This window comes from Sipha flava, unplaced genomic scaffold (assembly GCF_003268045.1).
Source record: "Sipha flava isolate LNK unplaced genomic scaffold, YSA_version1 66_pilon_pilon, whole genome shotgun sequence".
In the NCBI taxonomy this organism is placed as follows: domain Eukaryota; kingdom Metazoa; phylum Arthropoda; class Insecta; order Hemiptera; family Aphididae; genus Sipha; species Sipha flava.
Window position 1 is genome coordinate 449,454 of NW_020273606.1, and position 23,388 is coordinate 472,841.

At 27.4% G+C, this 23,388-nt stretch overlaps 2 protein-coding genes across 3 annotated transcripts in view; one reads left to right on the top strand and one right to left on the bottom strand.

Annotated features, from left to right (window-relative positions):
• Window positions 1-2,650: 2,650 nt before the first annotated feature.
• The window catches only part of LOC112691732 (putative fatty acyl-CoA reductase CG5065), a 44,433-nt gene continuing 23,695 nt past the window's right edge, over window positions 2,651-23,388 (top strand). Inside the window, exons 1-3 of one of the 2 annotated variants that reach the window (XM_025566104.1) lie at window positions 2,651-2,876; window positions 18,749-18,968; window positions 20,173-20,421. In XM_025566104.1, the coding sequence (XP_025421889.1) occupies window positions 18,768-18,968; window positions 20,173-20,421 (450 nt within the window). In that variant the 5' untranslated portion in view covers window positions 2,651-2,876; window positions 18,749-18,767. Of the gene's footprint in view, window positions 2,877-18,463; window positions 18,551-18,748; window positions 18,969-20,172; window positions 20,422-23,388 lie in introns of those variants that run through there. The other variant, XM_025566105.1, reaches the window with a different exon arrangement.
• On the bottom strand, window positions 5,592-18,349 carry LOC112691733. Its single transcript, XM_025566106.1, has 2 exons — window positions 18,108-18,349; window positions 5,592-5,832 (listed from the first exon to the last, which is right to left on the bottom strand). Exons 1-2 carry the CDS (start codon window positions 18,334-18,336, stop codon window positions 5,708-5,710), a joined length of 354 nt encoding a protein of 117 aa, XP_025421891.1. The 5' UTR covers window positions 18,337-18,349; the 3' UTR covers window positions 5,592-5,707.

The following is a 23,388-nucleotide window of genomic DNA, read 5'->3' on the forward strand; positions in this document are numbered from 1 at the left end:
GCGCAACTTTTGTCCCACATCAAAATGAATAGACCTTAAGTAAAAATGCAGATTGATAAATATATATTAATAGTAGTTGGTTTAAGAGTGTAGCTGGCACTCAGTAGATTTGAAATATAATACATATACACAGTCGAATAACTGAAACAAGTTTTGCAAGTGACAAGTGTAGAAGTGTGAAGACTGAATAAATCAATATAAAGTTAGGACTCTTAAATAAAAAAAATACCGAATTTTTTCTGTTTTCGAAAAAGTAAAAGATGAATATAAAAATAAGAAGTGCACCATCTGCCAACAATGCGTTCGCACGCCTATGCTGAATGTCAAAGTTTTTATCATTGTACAACATATATTTATAGAGCACCACTATACACGTGATCACCAACTGATTTATATAGGTACCCAAATATTTCGATGTTTTTATTCGCCAATAATCAAACTCTATTTACCATTATTTGATAATATTTAATTTAGAATCCATATTTGTTTAAAAAATCACAATATAAGAAATAATTACACTTCAAACTACAACTGCAATTACACCTTTGTAATTCGTGATTATGTTGAACTGATGAAACAGATAGTATATTATCATAGTTAATTTACAAACCTAACCTAAACCGATGTTCGACACTTCCTAAAAGTATGTTCTTTTCAATTAACATAAAAAAAAAATATGGTATTGAAGTTATCGGAGGTATGACTCTTGTTCATATTGGATTATTTTCTATAATCTATGTTTTTGTGGATAGCAAGTTGACTTATATACACCGAAGAACTTCGTATTGTCTTAATGGTTGAGATTCTGAGCGAAGTGAAGCGATGTACTGGTCTAATACGAGTTATATTAGTGTGTGTTTTTTGTATCTGTCAACAAGATTTTTTTTTTTTATTATTGTTTTGTTTTTTTTATCCACAGTACCCATGAAAATAAAATATTGTTTACGCAAACGTTTATAATCGCGCGCCCGCTTCAGGCCCATCGCGCATTCCACCATGTGAACAATATTTGGTTCATGCACGCGTTCGCCGCGCGAACTGCACACTGCACGCGCCGGCATTTAATAATAATAAATAAATAATAATCGAATAATGCGCCTCCTAGACACATAATAGCCGTACGACATCAACACCGCGCGCGACACGACGACACCGCCCGTGATGGCGATCGGCAAGGGCAGGCGGAGGAGCGTTTCATTTCGTTTTAATGCGGCGGCTAGTTGACGGAAAACGTGTACATGATGCGTATTACGATGAAAACGCGAACGCAGGTTTAGCTACCACCACCACCACCCACCGAGCACCACTACCGCGGAGGGTTTTCGCAGCTACACGGGACTCCGGAGGTTTATTGCGTTTTGCACACACTCGCATACGATCGGTGTGATGGCCTTCGTCCACATCGGTGTTGCATCCGGTGTATATATTCATAAAAATAATAGAAACGATTTATAGAACTCCGTTCTTGAAACGAGTAATGGATGATGTCGGAATAAGAACGTGCCGAGAGTCAAAGAGAAATATAAGCGACAGATAATAACGGGAAAAAGACATCAATAACCATTTAACCAGTCTTCGGATTGTTAAAAAAAGAAAAAATGATATATATATATTCGTATACATAGAGAGTTATCACGTGCGTACACAAATCGCCAACTTCTGCATTAGTGCGTAGTGGTATAGAAGTCTGTGACACAAACGCACTCTACGTGCCACATAGATTGACACGAGATACGTATACCGTACGCGTGTGCGTATACTCTTTGTGTACAATATGCATAAGCGTGCGCAGGGTATGCAACTGCATACCCTAAACATAGAGTCTTCTTTCTAAAATTACAAAAAATAAATAAAAATTATGGCATATTTGGTCTTATGTAGATTATGTGATTTTGTATTACATTATGATTTTTATTATATTTTTATATTCAGTGCCAGACAGTTTAATTTATTTTTGAAACAAAAATCATATGCTATAATAACGATTTAATGTGTTAATGAAATTAAGAAGTACAATAATTCAAGATTAAATAGCTGCCAACTACAGAACAAGAAATGGCTATAAATTAAAATCCCGAAAACATTATTGGTGATTTAATAACTCAACTGTACGCAGAACCGTTTTATGATTAATTTTGATTATTTATCAAATTTATTTTTTTTTTCATTTAAGTATATAATTACGGTTTTATTTATTTACTCTATTTAAACGTAATACTCAAACCATTTCAAGTGTTATGTATTTAATTTTTTTTTTTTCGTAATTTATTTTAAATTTTAATTGTGAAGACAGTTATAGCGATTAAGAAATGGCTATTCAGTCACTTTTTTCGGGGAAAAAAAATTAAAATTTTAAATTAAATAGTTATTAAGACCAGAATTTTGAACGCTCAAATTAACTTTCATTTTTAGGGAGGGGGGAGGTAGTTGCAGTCTTTTGCATACCCTGAAAAAAAGGTCTGTGCACGCCTATGACAATATGCATGGAGCAGTAGTATTAGTGTCATATTAGTAGTGGTAGTAGTATTGGTAAAAACAAATAAAAAAAATACGTAGTAAGTTATCGTAGTCGGTTGTTTTTGTTCAACACTATCTGATAAGTCCGTCAACGTGACCGTCACGCGCGCGCATTAGCCGTGTACTAATCTCTGCGATGTATGTGTCTTTTCTGCGTTCGTCAATCGCGATTTTTTTGGTAAAAAAATAAAATTAAAATAAAAACCCTCCGCGCCCTGTGCGCCGCGCCGTCTAACAATAATATATCAACTACGTTTCGCCAGTCGGTCGGCGATGTCAACGGCACCGTGTTCGAACGACACCACTTTTTAGTCGGCAACCGTGTTCATCGACATCATCGCACACGCTTAAATCACCAGGTAAGACCGTTAACTGTTTACAATCCATACCCGACGAAACCGTACAACGTCCGCACACTTATTGAGTTCACTGTTATTAGTTTTATTTTAATAATTATTATTATTTTTTTTTTAATACCTATTCTTCTCGTTGCCCGCAGGTGCGCACAGATGGTTTCGTAGTTATTTTTCCACCGAACCTTCCGAATATTCGCATTTTAATTTGTCTATTTATATTTAGTACAGTGGTCTTTGCTTGATTAATGTTTTCTTTAATCTGGATCATTATCCATTATATTACCAACGTTGAAATTTTAAATTCTCAATGTACTATTTTTCATCGTACACAACAATTTACATTTTATGATAATACTTAAAACGATTTTGTTTGAATTGTATGCATATTAATACGTAGGTATTTTTATAACTGCATAAACTATTTTGTTTGTTATTAATTATAAAATTAATTAATAAAAAAAAATATTAATAAAATAAACTAATTATATTTTTGATAATATTGAATCGAAAATTTGTGCCTACTATGGGTAGGTATATGTTTAATAATAGGGTGAATAGATTTACGATTTATTCGATTAAAATTCTTTAAATAACCAAGTATTTATACATTATACTATTATCTGTATATTATGTTTAAGCAATATGAATTATATACGACATACTTTCAAGTTATTTTTTTTTTTTTTTTATAAATATGAAATCTTATTTTAATTACGTATAATTTGTTCCTTAGAATAAGTTAAAATATGTATTGATAATAATAATAATAATAATACAATTCTTATAAATCCAAACATAAAATTTTTATTTTCGGTACTACTTTCATAAGTATAGAATAAAAAATTTACTATACATTCTAATTGAATAATAAACTAATACCTAATATTTTATTTATGTAAACATTTTAAGTTAAAAACTGGTTAAATGTTATATATTTATAAAATAAAAGTAACTTTGTAAGATCTAAATCAGGGTACTTTACCTTTAATGTAGCCTATAGGTAATGTATATTATGATGATTACTTATGATTGTATTTGTATATATAATAATTATTTAATTAAATGAATTGGCAATAAATATGTTAACATTAGGTTTAATTTTTCCCGAAAAAATTTGAATAAGGCTATCATGGTAAAAACGTGAGATGAACCGAGGAGATATAGGAAATTGTTGGAAAATTTGTTATTATGCAATCAGAGCTAAAATTATTACATAATTAATTCTTTTCTATGTACAATATTACATCGATTTTATTCTTTGATAAAGAATAGAAAAATGATTTGATAGTAAAAAAAAAAAAAAATCGCTCAAGAATGTTTAATGTTAGCATTGTAATAAAATACTTGTACCTATCCTGGTATTACTAAGTATTTTAAAATTTGGCAAGCTGATAAAGTAAATGAAAAATTCTGATTATTTTGCGTTATTTTTCACGATAACTTTTGCAACAATTATTAATACAACGTATTTTTATTCTTATGTTAGCTTGTTAAAGAATGAATAGATTTAGCTATATATGTTAGTAGGTCAAAATTAAATTAATAAAATTAAATAGGATAAGATTTTTTTTTTTTTTTATGATTAAACATTTCTAATCAAGTACAAAGTTCGTACTATATACAAAAGAATATTAACGCAAATTTTTAATTTCCTATATTTTGATTTTTATCGAATGTTTTGGTATCATAATTTCGGGAAAATATAAAATACATTTTTTCTACTTTTGCTTGTGTCAGTATAACCAAAACGTAGTAATTTATATTATATTATTACATTTTATGACATCTTTTAAACATTTTGTTACAAAACAAATTGCGTAACTAAAAGATTTTAACTTATTAATTCTAGGAAATAATTTCTAATGATATAGATTTTATGCATACAATTCAAAACAGTATACAATTGAACTACCAAACTAATAGAATGCAAAATCAGACAATAGAATACATTTGAACGAACAGTTTTTAGTGAATGTTTTTTTGAACATTTCGGAAATTTATATTTTTATTTCTTTGATTATTGCATTTCTAACCCTGATTTTAGGGTGATCAAGCTTTTGTTGAATTTTTATTGAGTTACATGTTTGTCGCTTAGTCCATAAAATTTTCAACAGTGTCGCTATACCCTTAAAAAAGCGCTTGTTCCCTACTTCTATAAAAATTATGTCGCTTGTACCAAAAAATCTAATTTCTTGTACTTACTATATCTCATTACTAAATGGTCACAGCAACCCTAGCGTTAATGCGATCGAAAGATCTAACTTTCGGTTATCCCGCAGTAATCACCATGTTGCTTAGCCTCTTTTGCCATTTACCAGCCGATATTATAATGTAAATATAAAATCATTTTTTTTTGTAATATATTTTTTTGACAATAAGTATTCTTTTCTACAGTTAAAAATAAATTAAATTAAATTTTTTTTTTAATTTTCTTTAAAGTTAGTCAATCTGGTCAACAAAATGAATATCTAAAATATTAATTCTATCGTTTCGTTTTTAATTTCAATAATTACTAATTTAAAACATTTTTAAATTAAAACTGAAAATGTTCAACTAAATTGTTTTTTTAAACAACACGCAAATAAATAAACAATTTACTATTTAAATTATATTGGAAAATATCCTTTAATTTTAAACAAGTTTTAGTAGTTTTAATATTTTTAATAGTTTAATACCCTAATTATTTAGTTGAATGAACATACTTTAATACCGTTTTAGTCCAAATTTCAGCAATGCTTCCATATTATTTATGTTCGATTTCATAATAATTACGTACCCTGGTCGAGTAATAGTAAACACTTTAAAATGGTAACATGTATGGCTTCTTTATAAGCTTATAAAAAGCTAAGAATAAAACAAATTGACCCATTTGTAGGGTAGAAGTATTCTTTGACACGAAACAATGGAGCAAAATTCTTTGTGGCTTTCTGTAGCGGTATTTTTTTCAAATAATAGTTCACTGAAACATACAAACATATACAAACATAAAATTTAAAATGTATCATTCAAATTATTACAATATGTGAAATTATCAATAAATTAATAAATTATTAAAGTCACATAGTAATTAAAATATCAAAATACTAAATATTAGCTGTTTATAACAGTTTAATATTTTATGAGATTTCATTTTTACATTTGGTTAATATTTATTATATTGAATTATTTATGTAATTACATACACATACACATATATAACAACAGAATGTAATGAAAATTAATGCATAAATACAAACACGCAGACTAATAGTATGTATGACACTCATAATTAACTATCCAATATTTCCGGTAAATAAATGTATCTTATAATTTGCTATTATATATTGTAATTTAAGAAAAATGAAGTATAAAAAGATGATAAAAATAATTTTTTTTATTTTTCAAAAGTCTTAAATAGTAAAATTTCTATATATTACTAAATTATAATTTTAATAAATGCAATATTTTTGCATTATAATTGAACAAACATTGCTAAAAAAATAACCTCACATATTAAGACTCCTATTTAACTTATAGTATTAACATTAACGTCTTATCACAAAAATTGTGTTGAACAAAAAAAAAAAAAAAACGATTTAAGGTGCTTCGAATACCATGCAACCCTCTTGAATACAATCTGTGTCTGATTAATTTGACCTGACCGACCAACACAATCTCATTAAAAATGTTCAGTCATCGACTAGCACAAATTTAATATTAGTTGTTGATATTTTTACTATGTAATTCCTCTTTTAAACCAACAAAATCTCGTTTTGAAATTTAAATATTATTCACAAAGCTGATTATCAAGTGTTAAATGTATTGTTGATTCCAATTACGCATGATCACCAATACACATTATATTTAACCTATGTATAAACCTCAAATCATCGAATGAATTAAACATTTATATCAGTGTTTTTGAAGAATTTTTAAAATTGCTTTTAACCCCCAGTTTTAAAAATAATGAGCTTAATTTTTAATTTAATATTTTTCCATAGACAAAAATGATATTTCTTGAATTTTAAATTTAACTTTATCATACGTGGATTTCTGATGAAAACGTATATTTAAATTAACAGAAATTGATTATAATATAGAAAAAAATTAATTTAGGTTTAATTTAAAGCATAGCTTATACAATTATTGAATTGAACGTGGAACATGAGTTGTAAGTGAACCGAATAAGCTCTTTTTATTTTATAAATAAAAATATGAAGCATACCTCAAATATGATTCTCGTGTCATTTTGGATTTTTTTAGTTTTCTAAATACTTTATGACTGATTAAGAAAATAAAATGAAATTTCTTATCCTTTTTAGAGAATGACTTGAAGTCATAGACACTCAGCTTATTATTAGCTAATATCTAGCCTATATTGAGTACCTACATATAAGTATACTTAATATTATGTGTAATTATCATAAATACGTTTAATTTAACCAAAGTAATGTAAAAATTTTTTATTTATTTTTTTGTTCACAATAATCATATTACTATTTTTAAGATTATAAAAATAATCACTTTAAATTAAATTAGTAAATATGGCTATAATATATTTTACTCTTACTTCGATTAGACATTATACACTAATTGAAAAATAGTGATTATCAAAAAGATTGAACTTAGGGCTCCCATATAATAATACTGACGTAGAACATATTATTTATTTAATAATTCATTTTGTAATATCTTCTTTAAGTAAGTTGTTTAAATATACTTTTCAAACTTCAGTATATAGTTTTCTTGTTTGCTTAACCAAAATTCTTTAATATATAATCTGTTGAACTTTGATTCAATATTTGTGTTCATATTTTCAAATGTCAATATTTAAATATTTTCTGGTTTCCTTTTTTTTATGAAACATTTGGTAACTAAATACCTACTTATTCTTATTTTTATGACATAACCCATATGAATTTTGTACGATTATTATCAATCATAATTGAATACCTCAGTTTTAAATTTCAGAAAATTATTTTAATTTTATGAATAGTATTTTTGAATTTAGTATACGTCTACATGTAGTTAATTAAAATTAAGAACATTTTTTATTTCACAAAATATAAGAATTATTTTTTTACATAATATATGTTCTATTGGATTACTCACTTATAATTCTATTGTTTGTACATTTAAATTCTCAAGTCTCATTTTTTAAAGTATAATTAGCAAAATTAATTTATATTTTTACTTCTATTTCTTCACTGTAATATTATGGTTAAAATTACTATCGTTTGATCAATATATAGGTAAAAATAATATTTGGGCAAACATTTATTGAAATCGGTAAAAAAGATAGCATAGTTATTAAGCATTGTTAGAGATGCCCATAATAAGCAATGGTCATCTGAATCACTATTTATAATTTAAAAATAACCACTAGAAAACCATTATCGTATACTTTTTATACATTAATATATTTATTTTTTATGATATCGTTATAAATGAATAAATTGCAGTTGAATACCGTGATTTTCCAAAACGACATGATAGAAGTCGGTAAAAATGTTCCGTGGTAACTATGATTGATTCAGTTGTTCATTTACTATGAAAAAAAAAATGAAAGAAAAAAAAGAGTGCGGTTATTTTATTAAATTAATGGATATCTGTAATATCCAAAATAAGAATTAGGAAAATTTTTAAAAATGTATTATTTTATGTAAATCAGTTTTTAAAAGTACGTCTAATGTTGTGTAACAGTACGTTTATAATTCATGATTATTTGTATTTTTTAAATTAAATTATTAATATTCTGAAAAAATAAATAATTATTTCTACCATAATTAAATTTCGTTCTAATTACAATGACTTATGATGGCTTATTTATTATCAATTAATATATAATTATTGATATCTTTTTAGTAGCCTGTAATTTACCAACAGTTAAAACAAGATATCAATCATTGGTAAATTAATTTTAAATATTTACCTTAGAAAAAGATATATTCGTGAGACTGTGGATAGCATACATTTAAAAACTAAAAAAAATAATGCACATTAAGGGAATACTTTAAGCAAATTAAATATAAATTCACAATAATTTATCATTTTTAAATAAATAGAATTTAAATAAAGACTTATGGTATTGCATGGTTGTTTTTTCTATGTTAAGCCACATGGAAAAGAGCTATCAACATACAATTTAAAATATGTCGTTTATTTTTTCTCAGATTGTTAATATTTCACCAACAAATATAATTAAATGATATAATATTTAAATATTTATGGGATGATACTTTTAATTATATTATTATTGTTGGTTTAAAAGTTAAAAATTAAAATTAATATATATCTAATGCAGTATTGCATGAGAAAACATATTTTTAGTTAGAACTTCAGATGTTTTGTTACATTATCCACAGCTTACCAATACAGCAATGCTAAGTTAAATTTATCTATAACGTGTACCTAATATGCCCATAATAAATGTATGTAAGAATCTAATTTTATGATAAAACCTCAGATTTTAAAAGCAGTTTGGGTTGCTTAACTATAAACTAAAGTTAGTCCCATCAAAGTTGTCATTAGTCTTATAACATTTAATCTAACAATTTTATTTTTTTTCAATCGTTTCAACTTATACATAATACAAGTATGTAGTATAATTTGTAAACTATTACGACTGAGTTTTAAAAAAGAATTCGCAGAAAAGATAAAAAGATTTTTGTTTTAAAATGTATATCTGATATTATCAATTTATTAATTCAAAATTAATTAATTAAAAAAAAAAAAAAATTCCTAACGATTATCAATTAGTTCTCACTGAAACTTATAAAACGTATAATTAATGTTATTAAAATAATTAAAAAAAAAAAAAAAATCATCGCTTCTAAATACTTTATTTTTTATGTAGTTAGGCTATATAAATATCACAAACCTTTACTTGCTTTAAGCTTTTTTTTAAATCAATTATTAAATCGCCTAATTAATATTGATTTGGATATAATTTATCATTTTATATGTCAAAAATATATCAATGCACTTAGGTATTACATATATTATAAAGTATTTATAATTTTCTCTAATTATTAACGGTATTGATTTTTACAAAACTATCATCATTTGGAAATTAGGTAGTTATTCATTCATTGTTATTGATTAGACCAGGATGTATTATTTTCTTTCTATACGTCTTAACTCTTGTACATTGTATTAAATAATTCAAATAATAATAAAAAATATACAAAAAATAATAATAAATAAACATAATATTGTGATCATTTTTTGTACTATTTAATTATGCAAGAAAAGACAAAAATGCATACAAAAATGGTAATTATATTTTTATAATAAATTATTTCATACATAATATGATATAACTACTTATTTAAAAAATTAATTAAAACTATAATTTAATAAAGGATATAGATCTGAAGTATTTAAATACTGTTTTTGATAATTTCGAATATGTAAGTTATATTACAGAAAAACTAATTTTAACTACCTATATTATATCATTTTTATCATCAATATTTATTTTTTAGAATTTAAAAAAATATTAAATATTTTGATTTTGGTTACGATTCTCATTTTTCATTATACTTAAAATAATGTACTTAATAAAATTAATATATTATGATTTTTGGTGTAATCTAACAAGATTATATGTATTTATTTAATTCTTCTATATTTTCTTACATACTATGGAATATTTCTATTAAAATAAGTGGTTATCAGCAATGGTGAAATCTTGTGCTCGTATTCCAAAAAAAAGGCAATTCGTTCAATAATGGCCTCTGTTGAGGAAGGTTTCCTAAAAATTCAATTGAAAATCAATTTTCAAAAAAACATTCTGTCTTAGTTTTCTAGAAAGTCTTAAAATGCAGGAACCGGCCACCGTAGTCATAAAGAAAGGTCTTCACTCACTATAACGCTTAATTTAACAAAATAATTTGATTATATTAATACAGGAAAATAAAAAATGTTGAAAAAAAAATAATAAAATGGAGATTATATTTTTGAGAGTAGAGAACTTATGAATGTTTAACATAAAGTTGTTTTATATTATCAATCTGTATAATTGAATCAATCGTTTCACTTATTATCATATTAGTATTTATATATCTAACTCAAACATAGCAAACTATTTATAATAATCATTACATTAGGTATTTTTTAAAAAATTATTTTTTGGTTGATTAAAAAAGAAATATACATTTTTTCTTAGTTAACAGATTTTTATATTTACATTTAATTTATTGAACTAGTCAATGATGAACAAGTATGTTCCGTTCGTGAGAGTCGATTTTACATGTTGTATTTAATAATGAATAAGTATGAAAAATGTTTTCGCCAACAATGAAAGAATGTTAAGCGTTTTAACACACGTTATCTAGGTCGCGTGCGATCAGCGATTCCGACTGTCATTTCGCAATGGATCGGTCTACATGGACACTATGCCAAATCAAATTTTTGACGACAAAGCAATTTTGATACAAATACAACATGAAAGTGAATCACGGAAAATCTTGGTTCCGTTATTTAACTGAACAATCAACAGTTACAGTGTCAATTATTGGTAAACGTTCAAATTAGTAATATCAAAAATATTGATAGAAATAATGAAATAAACATCTACATAACACAGTAGTACATGAGAAAATGAGTTTAGCTCTGAAACTAGTTGAAGCTCACAAAAGAAATTTGTGACATAAAAAATATGTCGAAACAGTGCCCAATGCATATTAACTACTAAAATGTATGCATATAGTATAATGTACTGTACCTAATTTCTATACACAATCTATTTAGTAGATTAAATCGCAAAGAAGCTGATTATCACGAAAACCACACTACTAATGACAAGATCTATTGTGTTTATGTACTACATGCCAGAAAATACAACTTTGGTATGTAGCGAACTAGATAAAGCCGAAATATGTTATATATCTTGTTCGTGTATTTACCGCCGAACGATATCATTTCTGAATTTTATATGACTGAATGTCAGCTACTTTATGGCTACACTAAAGTCTAGAAAACTCACAAAACTTTGTACACGAAAGATATAAAGTAGAGATATTTCCTAGGGAATTTTAAAATATAAGATTGATTAATTGGTCTTATTAGGTGTATTGATCGCATGTCCGTAGATTAGTGTTGGATTGTAGTTGAAATGTTTAAATGTTTGTCGTGATACTTAAATCAAAATTAAAAATACTCTGCTTTAAAATTATGATTAAAAGGATACTAAAAATAAAAAAAATATCTAGAGTCTAGGGCACTATAAATCCGGTACGGCCCAAAATAAATTATATAATTTTAATTATTATGTATAATATAATTTTTTAGATAAATATTGAGTTAGTTTTTGTTGTTTTTGATATACAGTGGCGTATTTATATGCAGGCACTATCTATAGGTTCGTACTTACAGCGACAAATTCGAAGAATGTATTCTGTTATTAACTATTAATTAAAAATGGTTTAGAAGTTAAGAAATTATATATTAGTATATTTGTTTTCCATAAATTAAATTATAATTCAAATAATGCAGTATATTATTTTAGTCATTTAGAGCGGCAATTTTCCACAGGTTTATAAGCAGGAAACAGTTAAATACGCGTCTGTTGATATAGCAAAAAACTAGTGAAATAATAAAATACAATTACACACAATTAATAAATATTTTTTTGTTCAAATTTTTATTTATAAAAAAAAACAGAATTTTGACAGCATGAATTAAAATATAATAACGTAAAATTGGTATTAATACTTTCTTATCGTTTTCTGATGGTTTATATTTTATTTTACACTAAATTTTTCACAAAAAACAGTCAATACTACAAAATACCTATAGATAATAAACGTATTATGCATTTACTAACGACTAAATAGATCAAGTTAACCATACATATTATTATAATTACCTTTCTATAACATTATTTTATTTTAATGAACCTAATAATTAAACTATCGAAAATTCTAATTATCAATTCGCTTTTTAAAATATATTTGAGTATAATAATAATTGTAGGTTTTTTTCTTTGTTTTGTGATATAACAATTAAAAAATTATAAGCACTCATTATCAATATAAAATTAAATTGAGAATACAATGCTTATGAAAAATAACGAATGTCATAATATTAATTATTAATTTATTAATATAATAAGATACATTAAATTTTTTTTACGTTAACCTACTGTTACAATAAAACAGTCAATCCAATGAAATTTATGCTAATTAAATTTTTTTTAGGAAATCAAATTCTTTATCAATTGTATATAAGATATTTTGTCGTAACATCAACCATTATTTTAATATATTTAAATAACTGTAAAAATTATTTATTTTTAAATAAATAAAATATTCGATATTTTATCATTTTTCTTAGGAAATAATAGATTTATGAGAAATTGTATAAATATGCTTTTTATTAAAAATATATATATCTATAATATATGTTTTATACATTTTTAAGATAAATGCAATATTTTTTTGAATATAGTCAAAAAATGAAAAAACCACCCTTTTTCGCTCTTGGGGCACGTGAAAGGGTTGAGTAATCATGACCAAATTAAATTGAATTACTTTCTTATAGTAATGAACAAAACGAGGAGGTAAGAAAACAAAAACTCGTAAGTTCAAAAATAATGATCACCCTAATATATATATATTACCTATTGAATAGACAAAATTATTAATTATTTATATATTATAGCTTATTAAATTGCTCGATAACTAATTAAATAAAACATAAAATGTAAATTTAATACAAAAAATGCATTGAAAGTAATAATAAATTCATATTTTCGTGAGAATAATTGACTTAATTTCTTTAATTTAATTGAACAATTTCTTTAATTATGTAACCTATCATGGCTATAGGTAAGTATCGTACAATTTAGGAAGGTAATTTAGATTTTAATGATTTCATAGTAAATTATAAAAGCGTTAATAAAATTGTACAGCTTCTTCTATATTGTTTTAAGAAAAATATCGTTATAGAACATTCTGTTAGCAATAAAAGGTTGAGAAATTGTTATTTTTCTGAGTGTAATGTTCGGATATTGTTAAATATTATTTACATTTATTTTAATTATTTTCACATTATTCTACGGTTAGTTTTCTATAGTCAAATTTAAATATTTTATTTTTGTTTTCAGATAAATTTATTGTCAGCCTTAGACAGGCTTCTAATATTATTCTAATATTCAAAAAAGTTTCTAAAGAATTTTTTAACAAATAACCATTTCAAAGTACTACGTCTGTGCCTTAAACAATAATAGAGTTATGTACTGTTTACTATAAATTCTCATAATATTAATACAAATGCGTTATTCTGAAAATGTAATAATTTATTTCATCAAGAACATTTAGCTTAGATCATTTATATGCTGTTTAGAATTTGTCTACATATGTTTATATTTTTGACTTTGTGTTTTTTTTTTTTTTTGTATTTAAATAAATACATAATCACGATAGTAATGGGTAAAAATCTATGGTCTGAGTAGAATTATAGCTATTTAGCTTACCACTGAAAGTTTTTTTTTATAATACTGATTTTTCAAATTTTCCTGTAAAATTTTTTTTAGGAATACAGAAATCAATTCTAAGATTAACATTTGGCAATATATTTTGAAAGAAGAATTTTTTTACTAGCCCCTAATTTCGAGCTCTAATACGTGGACTTTTTCTAAAATTTAAACCAATAATACATGAGTTTAATAATAAATTCATCCATTTTTCAAGGTAAATGTATTTAAATTATATATAAATTTTTGTTATCGGATACAGAAATTAAATGCTTTCAACGTATACCTAAGACTTTTTTCAATTTCAAGGGAAATAGAATAATAAGAAAAAGTGAATTTATGTATATATTTGTATGCGTTTGAAAAAAAAACTTAAATACAATTTGCATACAATTAGAGGTAGATCCATCACTCCTTTGTTAATATAAATATTATGTATAAAAGGATCCTGGAAAGTGAGGTACTATAATAAGTGGCAAACACGTTAATACGATGAGTATAAAACCGATATAGTTGATAGTTTTATAATATTCTACCTTTATGCAAAGTTTCAATTATATACATCAACACAAGAATATTGATTAAAAAGCCCAACGACATGCAAAACCTTATTTGAAAATAAATTTATTTTCAATTTATGTTTATTTCAAATTGTTAGTAATGCGATGTCCTTATATTTGTTATAAGTAAACACGATTTCAACTAGTACTGTATCCGATCATGACAATCAATAGGAATTTTCGATAAGAATTATTTTCTAGTCGGTAGAATGAATAATATTCATTTTACGAATTTTCAAACAATTTTTTAAATAACTGCAAAAAACTGTTAGAAATCTTAAAATACAACAGCATTAATAACTTACTAGTTTTCGTAAAAATCAAATAATAATAATCTTAGAAACGTGATTTTTTCAATGAATGTTTATATAACTATTTTTCATTGATAGTGTAATTTTCAAAAGTATTTTTGAAGCTAATTATAGAAAAATTAAATTTCCATATTTTCTTTGTTTTCTTCCGTAAATTTTTATAGAATAATTTTGGTTCGACAAAACGTCATGAATATTATATAAGTTCAATATTTCTCATATATATATATATTAATAATTAAAAAAAAAAATCAAACATAATGCCTAAAAAGAAAAATTACGAACGTTTAAATATAAGATTTTGACAACATTAAAAAAAATTATGAAAATCTACTACATTTCTGTATTCAAAAATTTATAACATTTTTTAATTTTTATAGATTTTTCAAATAATTTTCTTTATAGCTAGAAAAAATAATAATACTGGAAATCCGCAAAAAAGATCTGAAATGTCAAATGCTTATCTATCACTGGTAATGTATTAAAATAAATGAAATTCAGTTGTTGGTAAAAAGATTTAAACGTTTCCGTATCGAACAGGATATTATGTTTTCGATAAAACACGCTGTAATTCTCCACGATTGTAAATAATAATTTTATTGTTTTCGTAGTTATTTAGGATTACAATACTAAAGTATAAATATAAGTATAGTATACTACGTACGTAGGAAATTCAAAAACATTTATTTAATACTTTTGCCGTCAACGGTTAACACGTTCAATAAAAAAAAAAAAAAACCATTCATTGAGAGAGTGTACATTTTAGTAGAAGTGATTACTCGTTACAAGCACTGTAATTGAATTGCTTTTCCTTTCCTCGGATACGGTATACCTATATATAATTGCATTAAAACGTATTCACTTATTTTCAAATAAAATTACGAAGTCACTTTTACCGAAACAGATTAATGTTTCCAGTATGACGATGGTAACTGGTGCGTTATAAGAGACATATACAAGTACTATCATAGGCGTGAACAGACCAGTATTTCAGGGGTTGTCAACAATACTTTTGGGCCCAATCTCAATAAAATCTGTGGGTATATTTAATAAATTATAATGTATAAATAATAAAATAAACATAACTTAAATTTTTTAGTATTGTAGTATATTAGTCCCAATGAATATGTTTTACTTGAATCCCCTAAATTTTTCCAGATAGCTTTAATTATTTATGTTTTGTACTTTTGTACAAATTTATATACATTATAAATATATAAATATAATGTAACGATTTGTCGATTGTAGTTGTTGCATTATTATGATAAGTTTTTGCATGAAGATATAGTTCTTAAGTCATTTTTTTAAAATACGAGCCCCTTACTCTTAGACTTAAACTGTAGGGCCCCGTTAACAACATTTCGGCGCACGCCTATAGATACCGAATACCAGTTTCTGAAACGAAACATATTGTTTTCATCCGTCATATTTTGTACTTTTATCGCTTTATTCTACTACTGATTTTTATTTACATGTTTAAATAACGTAAAACTTTCATACTTATTCTATTGTATTTTGATTATTTTGGTGTATAATGTTTGACACAGAAAAATATTATGTACAATGCATTGCAAAATAGCAATGCCAAGACTGGATTTAAGAATTGTAGAAAAAAAAAACCATTGCCGAAAACAATATTTGGAATGGGATTATTAGTACGTACTGGAATTGGACCAAAATAAAAAAAGATTATTCGAGACACTGCAATTAATTGTAAAACGAATCGTGTGGCAATCGATCGTCTGATGATTTCACTGTTTTCACAGAGTCGAATATAGTGTGCGCGTGTGCGTGTTTGGGACTCGGCACTTAATTGAAACAAAACGATTCGGACGGGAAATAGTTCTACATGGTCGCGTTGCACTCGTACGTGCGCGTACATCTCGCACCCAGTGCTCAGCAAAAAGTTACGACGTACGCGCCCGGCGACGGTTCGTTACGCGGTACTCGTTACACGGCGGTGGTAAACGTATCGGTGACGCGGATCCGGCAGGGCAGCGGTCGCGACGACCGGCTCCGTGGACCACCGGGCAGTGGGTGGTCGATTTCGCGAACCGCTACGCGCACAAAGTTATTTCGTTTACTTTTGAACCCTCCTGCCGCCCGCGGTCGAAGACGCGATACCCGTACGGCCGAGTCGGCGGTGGATGCACGCGCGCGCGCACGACGTCTAGTACAGCGCCGAGTACTCGGCAGTCCGGTTACGTCCCGGGTCCGTTTGACCGGGCGCGAGACCCGTACCGCCGACGAACCGGTGCCGGTTGACGTCGCCCACATGCGGGGCGGCGGTACACCGAGGGACGTTCGCACCGACAACCGGACCGCGTTAGGTTTGGTTAGCAGGACAGCCGTCACTGTAAGTGTCCTCGTACGTACAAGGCTACGTACGGTACACGTATCCGTTCGTTATACGTAGACCTTTTTATCCGGCCGCCCGCAGATTTATCGACACGCCGCCACCAACACCGCCTCCTCAACGTCGCATGATCACCGCGCACCCCTCCGCCATCCCCCGGGGGATGTTTACCCGCACGCCGACGTGTGTACGTGTACGCGCGGCGGTTACGGCAGGGTTGCTGCCCCACTCCTTGCCGTTTCGCACAAGCCCGCCCCTTTATCGAATTACCATTGCCGCCGCCGCGATGGGGTCGTGAGCGCGCACACTAACATACGTGGCGCGGCGCGCGCGCATCGACACGCACTTGCATACGCGCAGCGCGGCCACGGCGGCGGCGACTACCACTCTCAGCTGTACACGCGCGCGCACGCACACACACACACACACACACACACACACACACACACACACATACCCACACCCACACACACACAAACACATGCACACACACACACACGCGCTCAGCACGTTCACACACTCGCAAGCACACGTTATAATATATCGTACTTCGAGTGCCGCCGCATCGTGTCCCGTCGCCGGCGCTCTGCTGTAACGTACGCCGTTGCGGTAGTTTCTCCGTCTTCTCCCGTCGCGTTTTCCCGTTCGCACACGACACATTTTCCGTCTTCGGTAGCCGGTTGTTAATCTTTCTCGTTCTCTCGCACCGTCCCCTCGGAAATCTCCAAATTTTTTTTTCTCCCCTTATTTTTAATTTTTTTTTCCTTCTCTCCCTCATCACCGTTGTTGACCACACACATACACACACTCACACGCCGTGATCGACCTAACCACCTAACCACCTACGTTATAACATTATCATCACTCTCCGCACCTGTCGTCGGTTGTCCTGCTGAAACCGGTCGTCGCCGTCGTCGTTGTCATCAGCATTCCGTCGCTGCCGTCACCGTTGACGAGTACTGCTGCCTGCGGTCGACTCTCCTCCGGAGGGCGTAAGTTTCGCGTCGCAGGCGCCACGTGCACTTCGCGCGCTTACAATATTTGCCGCCACGTCCCGCGGACGTTAATAATATAGTTACATGCATCTCATTCATAACTTTTACTCTTCCTCCCCCTATTTTCCACCGCACCCTCCTCCGACCGACGGATACGTTGAATTAATACCTTCGATTTCTGTATCTGTTTTCCAGCCACAGCCAACGCATCGAAATGGCCAGCACGTCCAGTCCGATATCAGACTTTTTCCGGGGCCGTCACGTACTCATCACAGGCGCTACAGGGTTTATGGGCAAGGTGTTGGTGGAGAAACTGCTGCACTCATGTCCAAACATCGCGTGCATATACCTACTGATCAGGCCCAAACAGGGTCACGATGTCAAGTCCAGACTAGATCAACTACTGAACGCTACGGTAAAATGGAACAGTCAATGTTTTTGTTACGATCAATTATTATTGATAAATAAATAGTTTATTCGTGCAAATAAATAAATGCTTAGCCTGGAGTATTATTGTATCAGTAATGTACGACCGGTTTCAAATTAAAAACCGTCGTCGGATACATGCAGTCCATAAAAACGCGAAGCGTAAGCATTTATTTATTTATTTCTATGCGTAAACTTATTATATATATATTAATTTACGAGTATTTATTACCATTTACTAATTTTAATTTTATTATTCATAAATTATAATTGTATCGCGTTCATTAATATTACCGTATTACCGAATTACGTCTCTCTTGGCCAGCGGAATATAGGTAGTACATAATTTATATCATAGAGTAAAGAATGTATTTTATGTAATTTATATCGATAACGATATTCTGTTTGCAGACATCGTTTTGAATAATGTACCGTTCGTAAAAAGCTAACGACTTGAAATATATAATATTATGTTTACTCTAAACGCGTGCTAAATTTGAAAACAACACGTCAGTGTTTGGCAGCACTCGTTGGTTACATTTTTTTAATATTTTTTTTTTTTTTTAATTAACACTCTATTAACGGGCCTAATTTCATATGTTTAATAAGCTAAATAATGCGGTTATAAGTTTACTCGAAATGTATACATATTACGCGCTTATTAAGGGTAAGCATTGTTCAACCTGTGTGTCTACTTTATTTAATTTGCTTTCGCTGTTTGCAGTATTGTACGATGTATTGTTCGTACGTAAATCAAATAATACTACAATCCAATTAATAGTTAAGTCGAAGGAATGAATAATATTTAACACGGATTTGAATATTATGATTTCTAATATAATTTGAGAAGTTTAATATATATAATAAACTTATTGTAGTATCATCGCTATTCATACAATAAAAATAAAAAAACAAGCACGTCTATCTATTATCTTTGTCCCGCTACCGAATGGTTGTATAATTATACCTTCATTAAAATACCAAAAATAAGTTCAACGATAAAAACATTTATATTTGAAAAATATCTTCTACGATTTCAATGAAATATTTATTTAAAAATTTACCAATATTTTAAGTTTTCAGTAGTAATACAATGCCATATTAGTAATGCAATAATAACAAACATACACAAGAGTATATATATCTGTAAAAAATATCCATTTTATCAACCGATTTTTTTTTTTTATATTTAGATATTTGATTGGGTTAGGAAATATCAACCAGAGTCTTTAAAAAAATTAGTACCGATACAAGGAGATGTCACTCAGAGCGAACTGGGAATCAGTGCACTGGATCAAAAAACATTAATTGATAACGTATCCATTGTTTTTCATTCGGCAGCCACTGTTAAGTTCGATGAAGCACTTAAACTTTCAGTTGCCATGAATTTGCTTGGTACCAAGCGATTAGTTCAGCTGAGCTATCATATGACTAAATTAGAGGTAAGTGTTTCTAATGTTTTACATTATTAAATATTAACAACGTTTATGTATTTGTTAATATTATACTTTTTAATTCGGTATTTCGCATTTCAATCAGAAAGAGCACATTAATAGGTTGATATATGATATTAATAATATATTTATCAATTTATCATAAAATTATAAGCACGTGCGGTTATCCAATATTAACGTAAGAATTTCTGATTAAAAAACCAAATGGTTAGTCGAATTTGGTAAGATATTTAGTACCTACATTTTTTAAAAATATTCTATTATTATTCTACGACTATCAGTTATCTTATATTTGCTCATATTTCAGTTTCCGTTTTATGTGAGTTGGTTGAATGGGGATTATTATAAAACCGTGCGGGTAAATTATGCATTCCAATGCCACTATTATCATTTTTAAAGATCTCGATATGATTTGTTATTATTAAAATAAAAAATAAAATTTTTTCAATATTTCTTATTATAATGTTTCTATTATGTACACAATGCAGTAATACACAAATATGAAAGTAAAAATAAGTTGTTGATTTGAATTTGCAGCTGATATTATAAATGAGTTCATAGTAAATAACATATTTGTAAAATAAAAATCGTCGTAATTTAGAAATTTTAAACTTTAAATAATACTTTTATACAATTATTTTACAATTTCGAATACAGGTAAAAATATATTTAACTAAAAATCTACATTTTAATGTTAAACTTACTGAAAAAGTTTATTTTTATGTTGAAATTATTTTAAAACGTACTTATTAAATGGTCACATGTACCTACTTCAAATTTAATTATTTATTTATTTTATAGATTTTAAAAGTGGTTTCGCTATTCTGATCTTACAGTTTTAAATAGAAAATTGTATTAATTAATACAGGATTATTAATGATATGTGTTAATTTCAAGAAACAAAAAATTCATGATGTTAATTTTAAATAAAAATTTTTTGTAATAATTATTTGAAAAGCTTTATTTTAATTATTATAAAATTGTTTTATTCTTCTTCAAATAAATTTATTTAGATTAGAATAAATTAAATACTAAAAATATATAAAAATTTGAACACTTTTAAATTTAATATCGTAAAAAAATAACCACATTCTAATTGTATTCATGTATATATTTTGGTTATAGAGTTAGTTTAAACAAGGAACGAATACATAAATAAATATGTAGAAACATTTTTTAGATCTAATTGAGTTTTTATTTTTTATGTTATGGTTTTAAAAATGTTCAATTTACTCTCTATTACTCTTTATTTATGCTATGCTTTGATATTTGAGGTAACATAAATAGATAAAAAGCTTAATTTGGAATTAATATTAATATCTTGAAGTACTAACTTTTTTGTCATGTTTTTCTGTAAAAAAGTGAGTGTAATAATTAATTAATATCATTGTAATTGAATCTCTGAAATTTTTAAAAAAAAACTAACTGAACTAAGTATTACATTTTTAATAGTTATATAGAATGACATATATTTAATGTAGATTATATATAAATTATATTATTATTATTATGTATGGATTTTCGAATATTGGCAATAAACTTTTTAAATCTTGTTAATTATACAAAATGATTCATTAATACAATGTACATTAAACAAAAATTTCATTTAGTAACACAATTTATATTTTCTAACATTCTTTTACGTTGAAATTAAAATTAAATATTAACTAACAACAAATTGGACCTCTTATTTGTATGAGAGTTTTGTATAAAGTTACTAAAAACTTAAAAGCTAAAAAAATATATTGTTGCATTAGAAATATAATCTTAAGAAAATGCTAAATTTAATCATAATTTTTAAGTAATTAAAAAAAGACAGTATAGTGCTACAGACAAAAGATTTTTTTACAATATTTTAGTATCGTTTTTTCTATTATATGGACCAATATTATGATTCTTAACAAAAGTTTTTGTTAAAGGCGAATATTAAATTCATCAAGTTGATATAATAATATAGAATTATTTCAAAAACCGTATGTTTTGACGGAGTATAAATTCTCAATAAAAAAGACAAAAATATTGGGATCTATAAATTTATTTAAGAATAAGTTTACTTAATTTGAATATGGTTATGTAAATGTTATATAAGTTATATGTACAAATACTATTTAGTTAATGGATGCACAACGTAGAATGTCTTTAAATGGTTATGACAGTTAGATATGTATATTGTATAGGTATAAATGATTTATTAGAAAGAAGTCAGAATTGTTTGAATTGATATTACTCGAATAAACTTTAATTTGTTTTCATAAAAAAGACATTTTTAGCCGTCATCTCTTTTAAAAGTTGATTGAAATAATATATATTAAGTTACATTTGAAAAAATAAAAATTAATAATCGTCCATTAGATACCATATTATTATGTATTAAAAATAAAATATTATATTTTCAAAAATGATTTATAATATTTTTTATAAGCAAAAAAAATTCTTCCGATTTTTTACACGAATACATGTTATTATAAAATTATGTACATTTATAAGCACGCAGTAACTATATTATGTTCGTTGAACGTTAACTTTCAAATTAATAGCGAATTAACTTCAGTGTTTATGAGAAATTCAAATTTGTAATATCGATATAGTACAGTCTGAGAAAATTAACTACATAACTAAACTTCAATCTTAAAATACGATATTATCATGTTAAATCTATGTATAAATACCCCAAGCTTCAAATTAAGGAGTATAAATTATCAATAAGGTAGAAAAAGAAACATAGTTTTCAAAATTAAATTAAATGAATATACTAACTACATTTATAATAAGTTTGTGAATTTTTTATTTTTTAAATATTCTTTTTATTCATTTTTTTTATTTTATTTGAGAGTATGTTATATATTTTAGAGATGATAATTTACTTACTGGATTCAATAAAATAACTACCCTCAAACCATTCAGTCTATCTCAAAAAAAAAAAAAAAAAAAATGTTAAAAATAATCGTTTTATTT